At 34.6% G+C, this 21,493-nt stretch overlaps 2 protein-coding genes across 5 annotated transcripts; one reads left to right on the forward strand and one right to left on the reverse strand.

Moving 5' to 3' along the window:
• Window positions 1-3,380: 3,380 nt before the first annotated feature.
• LOC147397936 (putative ATP-dependent helicase C29A10.10c) lies at window positions 3,381-13,426 on the forward strand. 3 transcript variants are annotated; one of them, XM_086447026.1, is made up of 9 exons: window positions 3,381-3,517; window positions 6,529-7,068; window positions 8,670-9,818; window positions 10,102-10,426; window positions 10,524-10,779; window positions 10,880-11,096; window positions 11,709-12,076; window positions 12,558-12,715; window positions 13,184-13,426. In XM_086447026.1, exons 1-8 carry the CDS (start codon window positions 3,407-3,409, stop codon window positions 12,685-12,687), a joined length of 3,096 nt encoding a protein of 1,031 aa, XP_086303152.1. In that variant the 5' UTR covers window positions 3,381-3,406; the 3' UTR covers window positions 12,688-12,715; window positions 13,184-13,426. The 3 variants fall into 3 exon arrangements, with proteins under 3 accessions (XP_086303152.1, XP_086303151.1, XP_086303153.1); XM_086447025.1 differs by having other exon boundaries at window positions 12,558-13,426; XM_086447027.1 differs by lacking the exon at window positions 3,381-3,517 and adding an exon at window positions 5,498-5,757 and having other exon boundaries at window positions 12,558-13,426.
• A 390-nt stretch (window positions 13,427-13,816) lies between these two features.
• LOC147397937 (vacuolar protein sorting-associated protein 29) lies at window positions 13,817-18,553 on the reverse strand. 2 transcript variants are annotated; one of them, XM_086447028.1, is made up of 3 exons: window positions 18,145-18,553; window positions 14,496-14,633; window positions 13,817-14,305 (listed from the first exon to the last, which is right to left on the reverse strand). In XM_086447028.1, exons 1-3 carry the CDS (start codon window positions 18,274-18,276, stop codon window positions 14,003-14,005), a joined length of 573 nt encoding a protein of 190 aa, XP_086303154.1. In that variant the 5' UTR covers window positions 18,277-18,553; the 3' UTR covers window positions 13,817-14,002. The 2 variants fall into 2 exon arrangements, with proteins under 2 accessions (XP_086303154.1, XP_086303155.1); XM_086447029.1 differs by lacking the exon at window positions 18,145-18,553 and adding an exon at window positions 16,392-17,103.
• Between the last annotated feature and the right edge of the window lie 2,940 nt (window positions 18,554-21,493).

Genomic DNA, 21,493 nt, shown 5'->3' on the forward strand with positions numbered 1-21,493 from the left:
ACTTTAAAATTTTACTTCTGATTAAGTATTTGGAAAGATAAGATTTTATGGAACAAAAGTTGACCCTCTTCTCTGTCTAGAGTGCTAGGGAAAACCTAGACTAGTGAACTATGACTTCTTTGTCCCTTGGTTGGCTTGTTAGAAGAAAAACAGAACTGAAGTTAGTATTACTTGGACAGCAACCATAGGATTAGACTGGGTACCTTGAAAAGGGCTACCTGCTTTTTGTAAAAAGAATACCAGAAAATGGTGAAGTGTGATAAAATCTAAAAAAAGAAGCAGAAAATACGAGAAAAATGTCAAAGATGGCTAGAGCTGCAAAAATGAAAAAAGAGTCCAATGAGACCAAATAGTGCAGTAGGGTGAAAGCCGTCAATGGTAAAAACGTGAGTAAACTGGAATATCACAGATAAAGCCTCTTAGAGGTATTAAAGTGAATATCCACACCTCTCACAATCCCAGACAGGATGCTTAGTTTCGAGTTAGAACTTAGGTAGAACCGACCATTCTTAACAGTCAGGAGGTGAAATCTTGTTCCTAAAAAGATGTTTTTAAAAAGAAAAAAAAAATCAGAAAATCACACAAGCACTCAAGTTATCTTTCCAATTTTCTGAAAATGAGGAATAAAAACGTAGAACTTTGTTCAAACATAAATGACATTTGACTGATTTATGAAATGTCGTTATTTTCACTTTACATACTTTGATTTTGATTTTAATATTTTTGTAAAATGTTAGAATTTTGTGGGTATATTCTTTCATTGCAAACCCTCACGAGTCAAACTCGTCCACTAGGGGTAACCTAGGGGTTTAAGGGCTTACTGCATAAGCTAAATGCAGTCGGGAACCTCACGAAAGAGGAGTTGTTTAGATTTAACTTTTGCTCGAGACTAGCAAAATTGAGGTTTGGGGGTGTGATAAGGTCCCAATAATATCATTTTGGGACCGTAATTTCATCGAGATTACCATCGTATAAATACTAGTTCCCTTAAAATAATAATAAATTTTATTAAATCCCAAATTAATGTGGCTAACAATAGTTTGTTACTAATTTCAGGTGAAAATGGCACATTCAGAAACCAACAAAAGAAATAACAATTATTGTTACAACATGCGAGCAAACAGGAAGCATCCGGCAAAATCTCGAGGATTTTGGGCGTCACGTCACCGCGCCACGGCTAGCCAAGACCGCGCCGCGGTCATTTCGAGGAATTTATCCTCGAGATTTTTACAGAAACTTCTAGAAGCTTCGGTGGTTGTAACTGATTGGGCCATTCGAATCGAATCATCCGAAAAGTTGACCCGATTATCCGAATACAAACATTATAAATTTGAGGGTTGATTTCAAAGAAGGGATCCCCTCTTGGGTCCCTCTTAGTCCTTCTCCTTGCTCTCTTCTTCTCTAATTTTTGATTTCTTCTCTTTAATTCTCTGTAATTTTCCTTTTGGTGAGATCTTGAGTGTAGTGAGAACATCAAAAGTAAACCATTGGCTCTATTGTAACTCTTTTGAGAGATCCTCAAGAAAGGAATCAAGTTGCAATTCTATTTTAGATTTTCTTCTCATCTATTGTCTTCTTTACTTTTTTTCTTGCTGCAACTATGAATCTTGCAATGAGTGGCTAGAATCTCCTTAGAGAGTTCAATAATGTCAGAGCAAGTCCATCCATTTAATGTAGTTTCAAATTCATTATTCTTGCTTATCTTGTTAAACATTCTGTAAATTCTTCTTTGATTAGATCCCTTAGTTTATATTTCTGATTCAACTTTGATAGCCATTACTTAGATAAGTTCAAGAATGGCTATGCTCTGTGAAGAATCGGAATATAGATTAAGTAATCTCACTCAGATTAGGATTTACATGAATAACTTTTAGTTACTTTCGCTGATTAAACGGCTCCACTTTCCGATCCATGAGCAATGACTTGCTACATGGATTGAGTTAGTTTAGAATTAATCTGCATTGTGGATGGTTTGCAAAGGCTACATTGAACTTTCTAATCCCTCTCTCTTAGAATTTCAATCTTTATTTTCTGTTTAGATTTCAATTTAGTTTCTACTACAACTTTGTTTTGTTTTTAAAACTAATCTGTTTTTGTTTCTAAATTCTGTTTTGGCATTTTTATCCGAATGAATCCTTGAATCCTCATTGTCCCTGTGGAACGAATTCGACTTACCCAAAGTCCATTTCTTAATCTCTATTTCTACATTTATTTAGCAAGATCTACAACCGATCAGGTTGGAGGGTCAATTTAAACTCAATCCAAGTTGTAGAACCCTCAACACGAGCTCATTAACCCAAGGTCAACTCGAGATTGAGCTTCCAAAATCGGGTTGAGCCTCGGTTAGCCCAAGTTAGTTAATTTTGGACGGGAATTTGTACTAGTAAATATTACCAGTGTTCTAAAATTCGGACCGGAACCAAACCCATGGTTCAATCAGAACCAACTGAATTTTCTATAAAAATCGATCCGATTTTTAATGAATCCTTACTTATGCAAGAACCATCAGTTATTTGAAAACCGATCATTCAACCGTTCAAACCATCGATTTCTAAGAATCAGTTATTGAAAAATAGAAATTTTCAAATGATCCTCTCTCTTGCAAAATTAGAAATTCTGGAAAATTCAATCTGCTATTTACTTGTTTTAGATTTTTAGCACCAAATAAGTATATAAGCCGACTATAACTAAAATCCTCTCTCTTGCAAAATTAGAAAATCCAAAAACATTGGCATGTTGCTTACTAGTTTTAGATTTTTTAGTACCAAATAAAATCTACTAAATCACTTACTAAAATAAATAAAATAATATTCTTAATTAAACTAAAACTCTAACATTTTTTAGGGTTTTATTTTATTTTAAATAAAATAAAATTAAACATTGAAAAACTTTGAAATTTTGAAGAAACTATATATTTTTTCATATATTTTAGTTTGATTTTAGATTTTTGTTTTCAATTTTTTTTTTTCCATATTTTCCTTTGATTCTAAGGAGGTTCTTCATCAATATTTGTTTTAAACATTTTTTTATTACTATTGTAGAGTTACAAAGTGAAATTTAATTATTAAATCTAATATATTTTATTTATTCATGTTGGATATATATATATATATATATAATTTAGCAAAATGTCCGTTTTAAAACATTAATATTTACAAATGTACTTACTCTGTAGATGCTACCATACTCTATTTTATCCTCTAATGTTCCAACCTTTAGGATTTAACTTTTTCTCTTTTAAAACTTTTAAATTATGGTGGAATCTACTTTCAGAGATAATTGAGGTAAGGAGGTTTTCCTCTAATGTACGTAATTTATTACTTCAGAGCTAAGTCACCTTTCATCTTATATATTTACATGAGAGAGAGAGAGAGAGAGAAAGTAGAAGGAGAGGTGAAAGAATTAAATGGCTTCCTCTAGTGAGAAAGTAAAGGAACAAGAGAACAATGGTTTGGTTGATGTGGTCTTCTCTTGGACTCTCCAAGATATACTCAATCATAACCTTTACATAGATAAGGTCTCTCTCCTTCTACTCTATACTCATGTTCATTTGATTATTTTAGAGAGCTTCCATTGTCACACCAACTTCTACTAATGCCACTTCAAAATATGTGTTAATGCCTAGGTGATTTACAAATGAATTGGGGTGGCATTAGCAAAAGTTGGCATGGCAATAGAATCTCTCTTATTTTATTATTATATAGTTCATTGTTTTAAAATTTGGTTTCGTGTCTTGTCTTGTCTTGTTCATGCCAGATATCGAGTCGTTCCGAACGAGTTTTTCGATACGTTTCAGACGTCTCATTCAAAAAAATGAAAAATGAATGTAGTGTTTTATATTTTGTCTGAAAATTTGACTTGTCTGTCCATCTCATCCATGCCTGATACCGAGACGACTCGGGCGATACGTGTTAGTCTTGAATAAGTTGTGAAACCATAATATAGTCACAACATGGTTGGATCTGAGGTGACTCAGTCCCTAACTCAATGAATTCAATTTGTTGAGTTGACACATTCACTCAATTGAGTCAACTAGAAAATGCTCCAAGTTGGATAAAAAATCGGCTTTGCTTATCATTCGTGTGTGTGTGTGTGTGTGTGCATAATATTTTTGTGGAAAAATAACTTTTATTTATTTATTTATTTTAAATATTTATACTTCTTATTTCATTTTATATGACTTGCCCAAGTTGATTGGGCTCATGGACAGTTGAGTTTTCGAGTCTTAAGATGATGATTAACAATGATAATGTATGATAAGGTGAGAGAAAATATTAATAGAAATAATAATATAGCTTACAAAAATAAATTATATCATGTTTTGAGGTTCGATAAATTATTTACACATTAGATCAATCAGATTAGTTAGCCAGTTTGATGGTTAGGATTGTATTGTTAAAAGAATCATTGTGTTTGATGCAATTGTCTGTTGACAGAGTGACCATGTACAGAATCCCTAGGGATCAAGGATTTGGATTTCAATAAATAAGGACCAATTTGATAACTTATTGATCTAATCTAAATCTAATACAATTTTTAACGGTCCACATTTCTTCTCAATAGGTCCTCATCGAATTGGTCCCAGATCGACCTAACTCAATCCAAACCTGATCCAATGACATCATTGGTGGGGAGATCTCTTTCCAATAGGGATTTAACCCTTTAATTTTGCAATCAATATAAAATAAGTTTATCTGTGTTGATGTGGATGTGTGCATGAAACTATAAATGCTTTCATTGAGATACGAGTGAAAAACATCTATTGTTCTATGCACACCTCCACGTCAGCATAATGTGAAATTCAGTGAATTTTGTGGTCATTCTAACATGATTCTTATTGAAAAATAGAATTATTAGAGAATATTAACGTTCGACCAAAGAATCCATTTCATTTATGTTTAAGATTGATTGATTTTTATTTATTTTTAACTCACATAAAATCATTTTGAAAATTCATAGAATTTAGATTAACCACTGAGAAGATGTCATTGCGTCTGTTGAGGGTACTCCCAATTTACCAAAATTGTCACATAAGAGTAGTCCATAATACATATAACATCTTGCGATTGGATAACACGAGATTATGTGAAATTTTGAATTGATTTAAAAAAAAAAAAAAAAAAACCTTCTTCAAAATTATGTTCTCCTTTAAATTCATATTGAACGTTGAGTCCACCTAAACGAGATTTTCTAGTCAACATAAACGAGATCAGAAGTCAATTACGGTCATGGTTTAAAATTTTGGTTTCGTGCCTAGTCTCTTCCATGTTAGATACCGAGTTGTCTTAGATAAGTTTTTCAATACATTTGAATATGTCTTATTAAAAAAATGAAAAATGAACATGAGATTTAATATCTTATTCGAAAAATTGACTTTTCCGTTTGTCTCGTCATGTTGGATACCGAGACGACTCGGGTGATACGTCTCGGTCTCGGACGAGTTTAAAATCATGATTGAAGATGGTTATTAACGGGCAGTGCAATTCGAGAGCAACGGCTCTTTTTGCCACGTGGCTACCTACCAAACTTCCATTAGTACGGAAACCATCTCATCTGCTCTGCAACTTCTCAATTGCTCTACTTCATTTTCAGAAAATCCAACAATAAAGTTCCTCCATAAAAGAATTTTCCAGAGAAAACAAAATAGGACCTTTTCTTTGATTCTTCTCTCTACCGATTTAGACCTGTTTTTCTCTCATTAATGGATTTTTTCGAAGAAGATACAAAGCTTACAGAGACGATTAATGCTTCTTTGAGGTAGTTCTCTTGAAGTGTTTTTTTTTTACGATATCAGGAAATTAGGGTTTCATTTTTTCCCCTTCTCATTGCTATATGTCGAATTCAAACTTTTTCAAAGTTTATTGGTGTTTTAATCTGTTTATATTTATCCATTTTTTCGATTAGATTATGAAATTGTTGTTAGTGTGTGAGGAATTTTGTTTTGTGAAAAACCCTAATTTGGGTACTAACATGAACAGATGAGAGAGAGGATTAGGGTGTTGAAAGAGAAAAAACCAATTGAGTGGTTCTAAAGTCCAACTTCCATGAGTCTGTTTTCTCCAATCCAATGGCCTACACATAGTAACCAAGGTCGGATTCAGTCATTATTCGACATTGGTTTGTTCGATTAATCCGGGAAAGTTTCTGAAAATTTAGGGGATTAATCAAGGTTTATGGTTAATAAGATTTTGGGAGGAGAAGAAGAAGAATCAAGTTGATGGGTTTTAGGAAAAAATTAAGGTTCCAAAAAAGGCCAATAAACCTTGAAAAAGAAGAATAAAAAAATTAACTTTGGATGGTTCAAGGTGGGGAAAAAAAATAAAAATAACCACAGTACAATAGAACTCTTTAATAGTAAAGGGGGCGATTAAATGAGTAACCAAATTACGATTTTGTGACTTAGCCTACATGTTCGTGGATCGTAATATTTAACAGCTGTTGTATCTTGATTTTGATGATTTAGAATAAGATGTAGAGAGCAATTGTTTTTATCTGATCAAACTGATCAAAATATGTGTGTTTGTGCAGGTGGAGAAGATTCCGGAGACCTTTTTCTCTGTTAAGCATTACATGAGGTCCTATATTTACCCTCTTATCGAGGAAACACACGCTGAGATGTCTTCAAGCATTAAGATTTTGTCCCAACATCCTACATGTCGGATATTATCCGTTGAAGAAGCTAAAGGTTTTAAGCAACCCAAAAACTTAGTTTACAACATAATATTTGGCGAAAATATGGATGATAAGAACAAGAGAGAAAACTACAAGCCCCAACCTGGGGATGTAATTGCTTTGTCAGATGTGAGACCTATGCGTGTTAATGATTTAAACAAATCCCGAAGATCGTATCTTCCTGCTATAGTTGTAGGGGGATGGGAAGGAGACGGTTCTAATAAGCTCCTAGTCCTTACATCGAAGCCTGTTGTGGTTGAAAGAGGTTATTTGCATAAGAAAGAGCCTCTTTTCGCCATTTTTTTGACGAATTTGACGACAAATATTCGTATATGGAAGGCACTGCACGGGGAGAACTTGGACATCATTAAGGAGGTGTTGCATGCTGACCCCACGGTAATATTTTAATTATCATGGTGTTTCTTTGTTATTTAATTTCAATTTATTTCTCATTCAATATTGATTTTTTTTTTCCTTATAACAACTAACAAGTATCAATCTTATTCAATAATAGGGGTTATAGATAAAAACATGATGTGTTATTTTAATTAGTATTATTAAACAAATTCTTCTCTCTTATGAAAGAAAAGTTACACATGAAAGGTGAAGGCAAAATCCTTGGTTCCACATATACCTGCGATTGAAATCTAAATAAAATATCGGTTCTGGTTCTCCAGGTATGAGATCCTTGGAATACCGACCCAACGAATACCCAAGACCCCTCAGATACCTGATAAGATAGAAAATTCTTGTTTATTTAAAAAGGAAAAACTTAGCCTATAATTCCTCAATTGATAGTTAGTTGATACCAACAATGGATTCTTCAACCAAATCAAACTTTTGAGGAAAAAAACCCTTAGAAAATTAGGATATGGAGTCTTTGTTTGTAGTTGAAATTGAGAAGGATTGTGGATGTTTGTGAAAATAGATTAAAAAAATAAGACTACACATTCTCTTTTGATTCTAATTTTAGCTAAAGCACGTTTATACTTATAAAAAAAAGTACATTTACTTCTAGATACCCCTTGATATTAATATTTAATTATAATACTAATTGTTATTATAAATAAATTATAAGTGGAACAAATCCACTAGTAGGGGTTGGCTACCCGAAGAAGACCACATTCTCAATGGGTCCCTAAGATGGCTACCCAGAGCCATAAAAAAAGAAAGAAAAAGAAGATCAAATCCATGATGGCAGACCCAAAGCCAACTAGTCGATTCCGGATACATTGGTAACTGGGTACCCATTGACACCCTTAATCTGAGGTACCTCTACAATTTTTTCGTATTGAAGGAAGTGCAAACAATTGGTCTGAAAATTAGTTGCTCTCACTGTTCCACCACCTTCATATTTATAGCTAAACAAGAATTAAAATTGCAAACTTTGACCATTACCAAATAAATCTTCTGTAGTTGCTAAAATAAGACTGCATTATCCTACATAATTTGATGACAAGATATGATCATTATTGAGTGTATATTTTCCTCCACTCTCCGGTGTGTCATTCCCCAGTTAAGCCCGGTGACCCTCTTATATTCATAGTTCTCCTCCCCTTCTCCAACAGATCGGTCTTTTGGAATAGTTGGTTGGTTAACATGGTATCAAAGCGCTAGGTTCATATAGGTCGCGGGTTCGAATCTTTCCACCCTTATGGGTGAGGGGGAGTATTGAGTGTATATTTTCCTCCACTCTCCGGTGTGTCATTCCCCAGTTAAGCCCGGTGACCCTCTTATATTCATAGTTCTCCCCTTCTCCAACAGATCGGTCTTTTGGAGTAGTTGGTTGGTTAACAATCATAATCATCAAAAACAGTAAACTGTTTTATTAATTTTTACCATATGAAAGCTTACATTATTAAAATTGGAAAGATACTGAGATCCCAAATCCGTGGCTTTCGTTTCAAGACACTCACTCAATCCACATATAATTCAAATTTGATAAAGGAAAATTGTTTAGTTGGATCACTAATGCTGGCTATATTAAATTTTGACAGGTTGGGGATAGTTGCGCTCACTGTTCTTCTCAAGCCGTTAGCCCTGAAAAAGATGTGCATGCAGATTTAAAATCGTTTGATCTGAATGAGTCGCAACTTAATGCAGTCTTAAGCTCTATCGCAGCAAGTGGATGCATCCATAAGAATTCAGTCCGACTTATCTGGGGCCCTCCTGGGACTGGAAAAACGAAGACTATTGCTACATTGCTATGGGGACTCCTAAAGCTGAAACGTAGAACACTAACATGTGCTCCGACTAACATTGCAGTGGTGGAAGTAACTTCACGCGTCCTGAAGTTGGTTAGGGAGTCAACTAGACATGATTGTTATGGATTGGGAGATATGGTGTTATTTGGAAATGGAAACCGAATGAAGATTGATGATGATCCCGATGGCCTTCTTGATGTATTTCTTGATTATCGTGTCGAAAGATTGGCAAAATGTTTCTCCATCTCTGGATGGAAACATCAATTTGATTTAATGATTTGTTTGCTTAAAGACCATAATCATAAGCATGTTCTGTACTTGGAAAACACAAAAAAGAGAAAGGATGAGAAAATAGAGGAGGGTCTTGATCAAAACAAGAATAGCGGAGAGAAAGGTGAAACATGTGATGATGTTTTAACAATTGTGGAGTTCGTAAGAATACAATTTGGTAGTATTGAGAAGGACCTGAGGCTTTGTATAAGAAGTTTGTGCACCCACCTACCGACATCCTTCATGTCAAGAGTGGTAGAAATCATGAATAGAGTCCTCGTTTTGCTCGAATCTATAAGAACATTGTTACATAGTGATACTTTAACCAGTGAAGAACTAAAGAAAATCAACCTTCACTCTATATCAGTGTTAAGTAAGAACTGGAATGAATTACTTCAAATTCTCATTTCCTTGCGTGGAGAATTTTCTGTTCCAGATTTTTCCAATAAGAGTTCAATAAAAAATTTCTGTTTGGAAAATGCTTGCCTTTTTTTCTCAACTGCTTCAAGCTCAGCTAATTTGCATGAATTGAAACCATTGGAGATGTTAGTTATTGATGAAGCAGCCCAGCTTAAAGAATGTGAATCGACTATTCCCTTGCAAATCCCTGGTGTCCGACATGCTATTCTTATAGGTGATGAATGCCAATTGCCCGCAATGGTTAAAAGCAAGGTTTGAGTTTTCTCCTTGCCTCTATTCTATTATCTTTTACATAGTTAAAAAGGGATATTTTTGTAATTTTAAAAACTAACCAATGTGCAATTGCAACTTTTCTTGGGTTTGACCAAAATGACCCTGATTATATTAAGTTTAAAAGTTAAGATGAGGGCATTTTTGGAACCCAAATTTTGGTGTCAAACCACTTCTACTCTGCCTTCTCTCACTATAATAATAAAGATGATTACATATATGTAATTCATTCAAATTTTGAAATTTGACATTGACAATGTATTAGATGTCTGAGAAGGCTGAATTCGGAAGAAGTTTATTTGAGAGGTTAGTGTCATTGGGACGAAGGAAGCACTTACTCAACATCCAATATAGAATGCATCCATCCATAAGCTTATTCCCAAACTCTGAGTTCTATGACAAGCGGATTTCTGATGCTCCTAATGTCAAGGAAAGAAGCTACACAAAGAATTTTCTTCAAGGAAGTCTGCATGGATCTTATTCTTTTATAAATGTTGCGTATGGAAAGGAAGGATTTGATAATGGCCATAGTCCAAAAAATATGGTGGAGGTAGCTATAGTTTCTGAGTTAGTCGCAAGCCTTTTCGAAGGTATAATTGTTTTTGATAGATTCTTGCTTCTGTATTAATTAATTTTTTCAATGAAAAGTATTTTATTTCTAAACATTTTGATTACTTTATGCTCCAGCATCGATCGCTACCAAGCAGAAGATTAGTGTTGGTGTTATATCCCCATATAATTCTCAAGTTTTTGCACTTAATAATAAACTTGGAGATAAGTATGGGACACATGGAGACTTCTCCGTGAGCATTCGATCTGTTGATGGGTTTCAAGGTGGTGAAGAAGATGTGATAATTATTTCTACTGTGAGGTCTAATGAGAATGGATCAGTGGGTTTCCTTTCCAAACTTCAACGAACGAATGTGGCTCTGACAAGGGCAAGGTATTATTTTTGTTAGAGAGTACTTTGATTCAATATTGTTTGAATTTCTTTACTATATATCCCATGTTCCAACTATAAAGCTTGGTTGCTTCAATTTCAGGTACTGCCTTTGGATTTTGGGGAATGATACAACTTTAGTTGATAGTGGCTCGGTTTGGAAGAAATTAGTCCTCGATGCAAAGGATCGAGGGTGTTTCTTTAATGCCGATGAGGACAAGAGATTGTTTGAAGCAATTATAGTCGCTACTGTCAAGCTTCACCAATTTGATGATTTACTTAAACTAAATTCTCGACTTTTCAAAGGGGCAAGGTGGAAGGTATGTCACTTATTATGTCTGCAATCTTCATTATAGAACTGTCCACTTGTAGAAGATCAAACCCATACTCAAATGACCCCTTTACAAGGTTTCATCCTCTGTAAGCATTTCGTTTGAAGTTGATGTACGCTATTCGATTCCCATTTTTTGTTCATTAACTGCTATCTTTGATCTACAATTACAAGACACTAGAAGGTGGCATGTGCAAATGCACGTCTCTAAAAGGCTTATGTGTAATTTAAATTATTAATTAAAGGGTGGTTTTGAAGATTAGAAAGTAAAATAAGGATATTTTTGTAATTTTAAAAGTAAACTCTCGCATTTTAGGGATGTTGCATTGCAATTTTCTTGGTTTTTGACTAAAATTACCCTAATTATATTAAGTTTAAATGTTAAGGTGGGGGCATTTTTGGAATCCAAATTTTGGTGTCGAACCACTTCTACTCTGCCTTCTCTCATTATAATAGTAAAGATGATCGAAAAATGCACTTGTAGCCTTGTAGGTCTTGATGCATAATAGGAAATTCAGTTTGTAGTAGGCAGGTATATATATTTAGTTTTACAAGTAAATCCTGAATCTATCTGAGCTTCTCATTTTGTTGGCTTTGATAGGTTATCTTTGGAGATGGGTTTTGGATATCTATGGCAAAAATAAAAAAAGAAGAGTCTCTGAAAAAAGCAGTCTCTCTCTTGATGAGACTATCAACTGGTTGGCGCCATCCTCTTCAGAACCAAAGAGGCCTCAACATTACAGATTGGACTTCTTCACAGATGTTGGAACAGTACGAGGTCGATGAGATGCTCTACCTTCTTTGGACCGTAGATGTTCTTAAAGAGAGTTCAAAATGTACCCAAGTGTTGAAGTTTTGGGATATTTTGCCTCTTCTGGATGTACCAAAATTGGCAAAGCATCTTAACGTGATCTTTGGGAACTATACTGTCAATGATATAAACCGCTGCAAATTAAAGTGTCTTGAAGGGTAAAAATTATTTTACTCTACTTTCTTTTAAATATGTTCTCTTTTCTTAAATAAAGAATAAGCGAATCGGGATCCAAAGGTACCCAAAGCTTATTTTTGGTCGAACAAATCTTCTTGATAAGTGTACAATTCAAGCACTTTGGACTGTTAAGAGTATGTTTGCTTGTATGTAGAGGCCCTGAATTGAAGAAGAATAGTAGTTCCCAGGACCATAGTTTAAAATATCCGAATGTATCGATTGATACGTATTGGTATTGGTTGAGACCGATACGAAAATTGACCCTGAAACATTGAATGTATTGGGTATGCATCGGTTGATACCGTATCGGTTTTTTCATCAATCGAAAGATTTAATCGGTACAATATTTTAAACCTTGGCCAGGACTACTGCATACAAATATTGGGTTCATTTAACGTAAACAGTCTTTGTTGGATCTTATCAATTGCGAAATTCACCCGATGCAGGCTTTGTTTTCTACAGGGAGTTAGAAGTTCCTATGAGTTGGGAAATCAATTCGGATGCTGTTGGACCAAATAATATCCAGATTATTAACCCAGTGCAGCTTCTTTCAAGTCAGCTATCCTCACTAAATCTAGAGGAGGAACCCTGATGCACCAATCACCATCATCAGCATCTCGGTGAGTTCTTAGATTAAATTTCGATGCGAATCCAATCTTGACTACCCATTGTATTCCCGTAGTATGCTCAATCAGAATCAATAAAACCCACTAAACTCGACACTGGGTCTGGATGGTGACGAACTAATTATTGTTGTTGTTTGAAGTTTATATCAAAAGTATTCAAGATGTAAATATAAGTGATCATGCTTCATAAAAATTGTAACGTATATAATGTCAGTTGATGATCCTCTTCTGACTGTTGGACACTTTTGGTGCATGTACCACATCTAGCAACTAAACACTTGCTTAATTTTGGATCTTATAAATCTTAGTTCAGATAAACCAAACTGTTGTATAAACATCCTTATACAGAATGCAGAAACAGTTGGCCTAATGTGCCCGTACCCAGGTACATTCTTCTAACTATTAAACACTATCTCCTGTGCTACTGATTCAATCTCTCTTACAAATTCTCTTTCTTAACAGCAAACAAACCTGTAAAAACTGCAATTCCTGTGATGGAGACGAAGTTATGTTGAGAGAGTGCAGGGTGATGCCTGGTGGCATTTTGGAATAGAAATCCAAGAATTTGTTCTTGTGAAATGAGAAACTAAGATATCATTCCAGCAAAATTTATTCTTCCTTTCTTTTTAATGGATTCGATGATAAGTATGTAATTCCCTTACCCCAATTTAACTAAATGGTTCATATGATTCGACTTGCTAGACATCACACCATCTACACTAATTAATAAAATAATTTTTATTATATAATATTGTAAATGAATTAGTTCCAATGTATTAATAGATTAATCTTAAGGTAAAATATAAAAATTATTTAATGTGAATTTTGGTCAGCAATGTAGCGTAAATGGGATACCAGACAAGCAGAGTCTGAAGAAGATGGCCTGTCTACAAATAGTGTAAATGTGAGATAGCAGGGTTGGTTTTTTGCTTATCCTCGCACCATGAATCTTATGCAAATATATATGAGATGGCAAGATTGTTCGGCTTACTCTCACTCCATGAACCTTATTTTCCTGTTTTGGATTAATTGCAGCTATCATAGGCACATTTTTATGAAAATAACATAAAAACCTCCTACCGGAAACATTCAAGATTTAAAACAAGCACGCATCAAGACTGGATTGACCTTCATCCCCTAGCAATTAAAATATTCATCTTGAATTAAATTGTGAGTGACCACCCATACTCTAACACAAGTCCTCTAAACCACCATTCATCTACATAAAGCTTTGATTAGATTCCAAAGAAGCAATTTAGGCTTTGTTCAGTTCAGTTCAGTTCAGTGTGCTGACTGTGTGGTGGCCGTCTTCTTGAAATCAATCTTGTCTACTTTCACCTCTCCATCAATGAGTTCGTAAACATAGACCACAACTCGCAGCGCATCGATGTCCATGAGGACGAAGCTTGGGTTAACATCATAGGTGATGCTGCTGTAGGCACCTGTGGCAGAACCAGGGTTTATAACAACGCCACCCTCATGTTTGTACGCCTTGAACTGATGAGTGTGGCCCGTCACTAGAATGTCCACATCCAGCTGCCTCTGGAGCATGGCTAGAGAGTCCAGGTCCCCCCATGGGATAACCTTCAGTTTATCAAACCGACCATGAAAAATGATAAAATTAGTATACCAAGGATTTCCCATATATAGATCAAAAGTTATTAGAGACATTTTTGAAATGCCCATCCATTTGTGATCTTAAGATACAAACCACTTCTGTTTAAGGTAGAACAATCGATAATATTAAGGTAGAGGGAGGTGAAAGGAGAAAAACCTGATGACCATGACATAGTCCAAGCTTGAATTGACCAATCGTGAGAGTCTTGGTCTCAGGATACCGTGCATCTTCATCGTATTCACCTCGAGTAATGTGCATGTCAGGGCAAAGACTCCTCAAGTAATCATGAACCTCCTGTTTGTGACCAACATTATACAAACATCATTTTATTTTAATTTTAATGGGTAAAGAAGATAAGAAATCAGAACACGAATATTTCAGCAGTGATGTTAGAACACGCCATCATAGTTTACTTTAGTTAAATACCTGGATTTGGGTTGTTTGATCAGTGTGCGTGGATTGGTCTATGGTGACAAATCATGTGAGAACATAAAGAGAAAAGCTAATTACTTACTAAGGAAATCATGGTAACTCTAAAGATAAGGGATTTCCTGATTTCCTAACCCATACACTGTGGACATATGAGGAGGATCAGAATCACCATTAGAGTGGTCCTAGGTACAACTGTACAAGAACTCATAGGCTGAAAATCAACGCAACCTATCTGATCAATTTGATTCTTTTTTATGAGCCAAAAGAAATTACAAGCACTTGAGAAAAAAAAGTCCAACGGACAGATGGTCACAATCATCTAATCAGGATGATTTCTGAGTACACAGATCTCAAAGATGAGGACCCATCATACGTGAGTAACAATCCTCCTCTGTATATGCACATGTTGAAAAAGTGAGAAGAGAGTGCATGACCTGCATCTCCAATGATGGTCAGCCATACTTCTCACATAAAATAGTGTGTCAAATTCCAAAGACATACATTTTTTTTTTCTTTCTAAATCCTATTTGAACCTCAAAGAAAATGTTCTAATGATTTCCTAGTCTAGTAAAAGTACCCAAAAATGTTAATGTATGTCCCAAAACTTGAGTCCTAGCAGAAGTTGGACAACTTTAGCTTCCAGGGATAAAAGCCTAGGACAAGTGAAAAAGAAAAAAAATCTACCAGACTAACCAAAGATAGGAATCTGATCAAGAATATTGAGGTTATCTTCATGTGGAGAAAGAAAAATCTGTGATCAGAGGGCGTCCAATTGACTTTTAGAGATTCTCCAATTGTCTTTATTTTAAAATGTAAATAGATACCAGACTTCTCTTATTGACTTGAGAACCTATTGGCAATAATGATTCCACATCCTCTGCATGCTTGCCTCTTTTATATCATTAAATTTTAGAACATTTGAATCAAAACAATTCTTGAAAAGTCTTTTTCAATATTTATAATTGTTCTTATGTGTGATATTTCTCAATCTTCCCCCATTAATATAGTAGTAGTATTGCGGGAAAGGTTGTTTTAGTAATTAAATAAATAAGGGCATTAACATCCTAAAATCACGAAACTTTACATCTCTGTTAGATTTTCACAAACGTTGGAAGCGGTTATGACTCTAGTCATTTTTTTTAATGACGGGGGTTATCTTCAGTCAATTGCTACTTGCCTGCAACTTTGATCACTGTTTCAATTATGCAGCAAGTACAGCTAAAAAACTTAAGAACACGATGTGTCAATCCATGATTAAGTAGAAAGAAACGATTCCAAAAACAACGAAACAAAAAAATCTGATTCAAGTATCCATCCAACCATTGATCATTAAACATAGAGATTTCACTCATAGTCCATAAGAAAGAGCCATGAACTAATATATCTCTACAACAATTTAGTATGAAGTCATCATTTGTAACCATTGTGAGACAAAGTTCAATTTTTGTAATTAGATGATCAATCAAACCTAATACTACACGGGAATATAACCAAATTAAGGCAATCGATTTCAATTTTTCAACAAAGTAATAGAGAATCCACACAATTGAAAAAGGAGATGAAGAGAACTAGAGAGAGAGAGAGAGAGAGAGAGAGATTGGAATCGCAAAGAGGGCTTACTTTGATGCAGAGATTTCCAGTGCAAATGAGGTGCTGGATCTTGCCAGGAACAAGCATGGATTTGAATTTCACAGGTAGATCAGATGCCCTATGAGGGATGTGAAGATCCCCTACAGAAGAAGAACAAGAACAAGAAGAAGAGAGAGAGAGAGAGAGAGAGATTGGACTTGCAAAGAGGGCTTACTTTGATGCAGAGATTTCCAGTGCAAATGAGGTGCTGGATCTTGCCAGGAACAAACATGGATTTGGATTTCACAGGTAGATCAGATGCTCTATGAGGGAAGTGAAGATCCCCTAAAGCTAACACCAAAACCATTCTTCCAAAATCTCTTTTTTACAACACAACAACCACTTCGATGTTTAACCTTACTTGGTCGAGATCTGAACACACAAATTAAAACCTAGATTGCTAATTTCACAGAATTAACTCGAACTACAATCCCAATTTTTCAAACAAGAAGATAAAAAATCATCTGTGGATCCAATTGGAAGAACAAATAGAGAGAACATCAGATCAGGTGGAACAACACGAGATTTTCTAAACGCAAGCGAATGGATCAATGGTGCTTATGTAAATTTGGGGAAAATTGGAATTTTTTTCGATGATTTAGGTGTAGGAGGGTATGCGTATTGCACACTTCGTGTAACAGATTTTTTAGGGAGCTGCTATTGGCACCGTAAATTTTACTTATTACACCCCAATTAAAAATGTGAAACACTTTCCTTACTAACATAGTAAGATTTAAGGCTCGTTTTACTGAAATGGATTACCACATCAGCAATCAAACACCACAGCCTACTAGATTTCATCAAAAAACTCAAATCCAAAAAATGAAATTCGAAAAACTATTTCTTGGAGCTTGATCCAAGGTTTTGAAAGTGGTCAACTTGGCCACTTTCTAATGGAATCTGCTTTTACCGATGATGATGATGATGATGATAATAACAATAATAATCATGTATCATTTATTCGGTTATATTTCACTCAAAGGGTACCTCAACATATGGACTACCTAGATAAATGACGACGTGGATAACACATTTGACATCCATTTTAATGACAAGAGAAATTCTAGTATGTGTCTTTGACCCATGGTTTTCAGTATCAATTTCCTGGATCATTTCATTCACGAATGTTACCGTGATCTCAAATGATTTTTAAAACCATGCTCTTAACCATTCAATCGAGTAGGGTTCACTTGTCCCTCTGAAAAATGTCACCACCATTCATCTATTTTCACAGAACGCAGTTTCAACTATCCAAAGAAACCTACTAACACTTTTTAATCAGTAAAAGGCAGTCGATTGCTACTTGCCTGCACCTTTGAGCAATGTTTCAATTTTGCAGCACGTATAGCTTATGAACACGACGTGTCATCGATGATTGAGTAGAAAGAAAGGATTCCGAAAACAACAAAACAAAAAAATCGGATTCAAGTATCCAACCAACCATTGATCTTTGATCATTAAACATAAAAATTAAACTCATAATCCATAAGAAAGAGTCAATAACTAATATGTTACTGTGCTCTACAACAATTTAGCATGAAATCATCATTTGTAACCATTGTGAGACAAAGTTCAATTTTTTTTTTCATTTTTTAATTAGATGATCAATCAAACCTAATACTACACGGGAAAATAACCAAATTAAGCCAATCGATTTCAAATTTTCAACAAAGTATAAAGAATCCACACAATTGAGAAAAAAAAAGAATAAGAGAGAGAGATTGGAATCGCAAAGAGGGCTTACTTTGATGCAGAGATTTCCAGTGCAAATGATGTGCTGGATCTTGCCAGGAACAAGCATGGATTTGAATTTCGTAGGTAGATCAGATGCCCTATGAGGGATGTGAAGATCCCCTAAAGCTAACACCAATACCATTCTTCCAAAATCTCTTTTTTACAACATAACCACTACTACGATGATCTGAACAAACAAATTAAAACCTAGATTGCTAATTTCACATAAACAACTCGAACAGAAATCCCAATTTGTCAAACAAGAAGATAAAAAACCATCTGTAGATCCAATTGGAAGAACAAATAGAGAGATCAGCTCGCGAATCGATCTATGGTGCTCATGTAAATTAGGGGGAAATTGGGAAAAAATAAAAAACAATCGATGATTTCTTTGTAGAGGATATGCGTACTCCGCCCCCCTAGGGAAAGAGTCCTTTTTTTTTTTTTGGTTTAATTTATTGCTCAGACCCAAATTGAATTGATATTTACACATTCTCCCTTAAATTTGAGAAAATTCTCTCCAAACCTTACTTCTTCAATTTTATTATAAAGAAATATTTTTATTTTTAATGGAAAAGATACCGGACTTGCATGTTTGTGCCTTTGTGGTATCTGACTGAGTACAACTCAAAAAAATAAAAAAATAAAAAAAAAATAAATAAATAAAAGATAATAATTCTAATAGTGGTGATGAATGCAGGTGGTTTTGGTACGCAGATGACGAGGCAAGGGCATAGAACTATAGATTTTTTCATCGGGATACACATGATTAAGATCTGTAGTTCCATGCCTTTTTCACATCAGCCGTGTACCAAATTGCATGCATTCATCATTATTATATTTCAAACAATAATATGAAAATAAAGATAATGTTGAAGTAACATTAAAATGTGCATCGATCGTACATTTTGATGTGATGGTGCACACATAACCATAAATGCTTTTCATCGAGATACGAGTGGAATCATCTACCGTTATGTGTGCACCACCACATTATAATGTCAGAATCGGTGTACATTTTAGTGTTACTCTAGCACGACTCTATGAATAAATAAAAGACTTGGCAATAAAGAAAACAAGTAAATGAATGAAAATGAGTAAAAGTTGGGGTGGCAATAGAAGTTTTCTCTTCATTTTGCAAGAGAACTACTTTTTGGATACACTTCATCTTTAATCAAATTTTCAACCAAACTTAACCTTAAAAAATAAAAGGAAATTACTAAAATACCTTTCATCTTTAACCAAATTTTCAATCAAACTTAATTTTAAAAAATAAAAAGAAATTATCAAAACACCCTTCATCTTTACCAAAATACCTTTCATCTTTATGTGGATGTTAGATTGTATATTACACAGGTATTTTCTTTATCATATGTTCATTTTTAAGAGGAGATGTTATCGAAATTTCAATAGAATTATAAAATTTATAAACTTATTTAAATTGAAAATAATTATTTTTATAATTTTGTAAAATAAATTTAGTGTATATATATATATATATATAGTGTAATTATATATTTATTAAGGTATTCTACTCATTTTTATGCATTCTAGGTGCATTATAAACATTAAGGGTATTCTGATCATTTTACCAGAATCTAGCAATAAAAAGCTGTAAAACGAACATCAATTTGTGGCTTATGTGCTTCAATAACAAACAAGCTTATGATGAGTGTGACTTTTCAGGCTCTGGGCTTCTATTTCTTCTAGAAGCCAACTTCTGGAACTAAAGCTGGGTTTTGTAAAAAACAAGTCCTAAACCCCTCTATTTAAGCTAAAAGAATAATGCTAAAGTAACCTTAAGATTGGACCTCAAAATGCACACCATGAAATGAAAGTGTATGGGAACCATAGATGCTTTTCCTCAAGATAGGAGCGAACAAGTATCTATGGTTCCTATCCACTTTCACGTCAAGATGTGCGATATGAAGTCCAATCTTGAGGTCATTCCAGCATGACTCAAGGCAAAAATTGAAAATCATATTCGTGGTCCCTACTATTTCTCACTTGATTTTTATAGGTGATATTATTTTTCATTTTCTTCATAAGTCACAAGGATTGGAAACAAATGTCATTTTCCTTATTAAACAGTGAGATCCGCCAGTTGACTTGAACTTATGACCTAACATATGGCATAAGTGTGTCATGTTTCAAGGTTTTCAAATGTGTCTGGTATGCCATGACATGGCCTAGCCATACAAATGCTAGCTTTTAGGACCTTCAGTAACTTGTGACACTACTACGGAAACGAAACTAGACTTGGATAACAATGCAAGTTACTCGAATGAATTATCCATTCTTAAATCTTAATTGCTTTGAGAAAAAAAAAAGATTTTATCTTGATACCTGAGTTTCAATGTGCCATGAATAAGGTCATTTGAATTGATGCTAGTGTCATTTTAGGATTGTTGCGCTTTGTCTTTTGATATGTTAGGGCTTAGGATCGATAGCTTTTAGCTACTAGATAATGAGGCTTATTTTTAACAAAACTAACCATTTTTTGGTTTGCATTGAATTGATATTTTTATTCAAATATTTTGGCTGCTTAACCAATCCAAGATATGATTCCCCTTAATTAATCTATCTGAAACGAAATTGCTTTTAGGCTAAAGGTGTAACTAAAAATTATAACCAACAAGTACATATGATTCTTGTCCAACTCTAGTTTCGATTCTATTTATTTTAAAATCAAAATCAAAATCAACAAAAACCAAAACTAAAATAATATTATGAACCCTGATTCTAGATATCCTGAACTAAAATCAACCAGTTGACACCACCACTACAATGGCACATGCCTAAGCATGTCATGCCAACCCGTGAAATCGATCATGAACTATATTGAAAAGTCATTAAAAACCAAAACCAAAAGAGGGAAGAAATTAATTACATGGAAAATACTCGAATGGATGGAAATGCATTCTCTTGATTATCAAACAAGTGGTGACTACCGGTGGGACACCAATGGGGAGCCACGAGGTGTTCGGTTCATAGGTGAAGGATAGTTTCTCATTGGTGATCTACACAAGGAATTGGAAATTGTTTTATGTTCTGATTGGGAATGGTTAGTCATGTTGTTCAGGACTTGGAGTTGCTCTAATGTTGATAAGACCTCGGACATTCGTGGTCAAGGTTTGGCCTCAGTACTAAGGGAATGTAAGGCAAGTGTGGCAGTCGTGTAGGCTCCTGTCTGAGGATATTAGCCCTCCAACTTGGTGTCCATGATTTGGAATAACTTGCGCTTGTCTCCCAAGTAAGGCTTTGCCCAATCCATTAGTTTGTGCTTTACACCAATATTTGTCATATCTAATGCATGACGCCCAAACAAAAGTTTTAATAACACAACCCCAAAGTTGTAA

Source organism: Akebia trifoliata, chromosome 7 (assembly GCF_017979445.1).
Source record: "Akebia trifoliata isolate Shusen 1 chromosome 7, ASM1797944v1, whole genome shotgun sequence".
NCBI classification, from domain to species: domain Eukaryota; kingdom Viridiplantae; phylum Streptophyta; class Magnoliopsida; order Ranunculales; family Lardizabalaceae; genus Akebia; species Akebia trifoliata.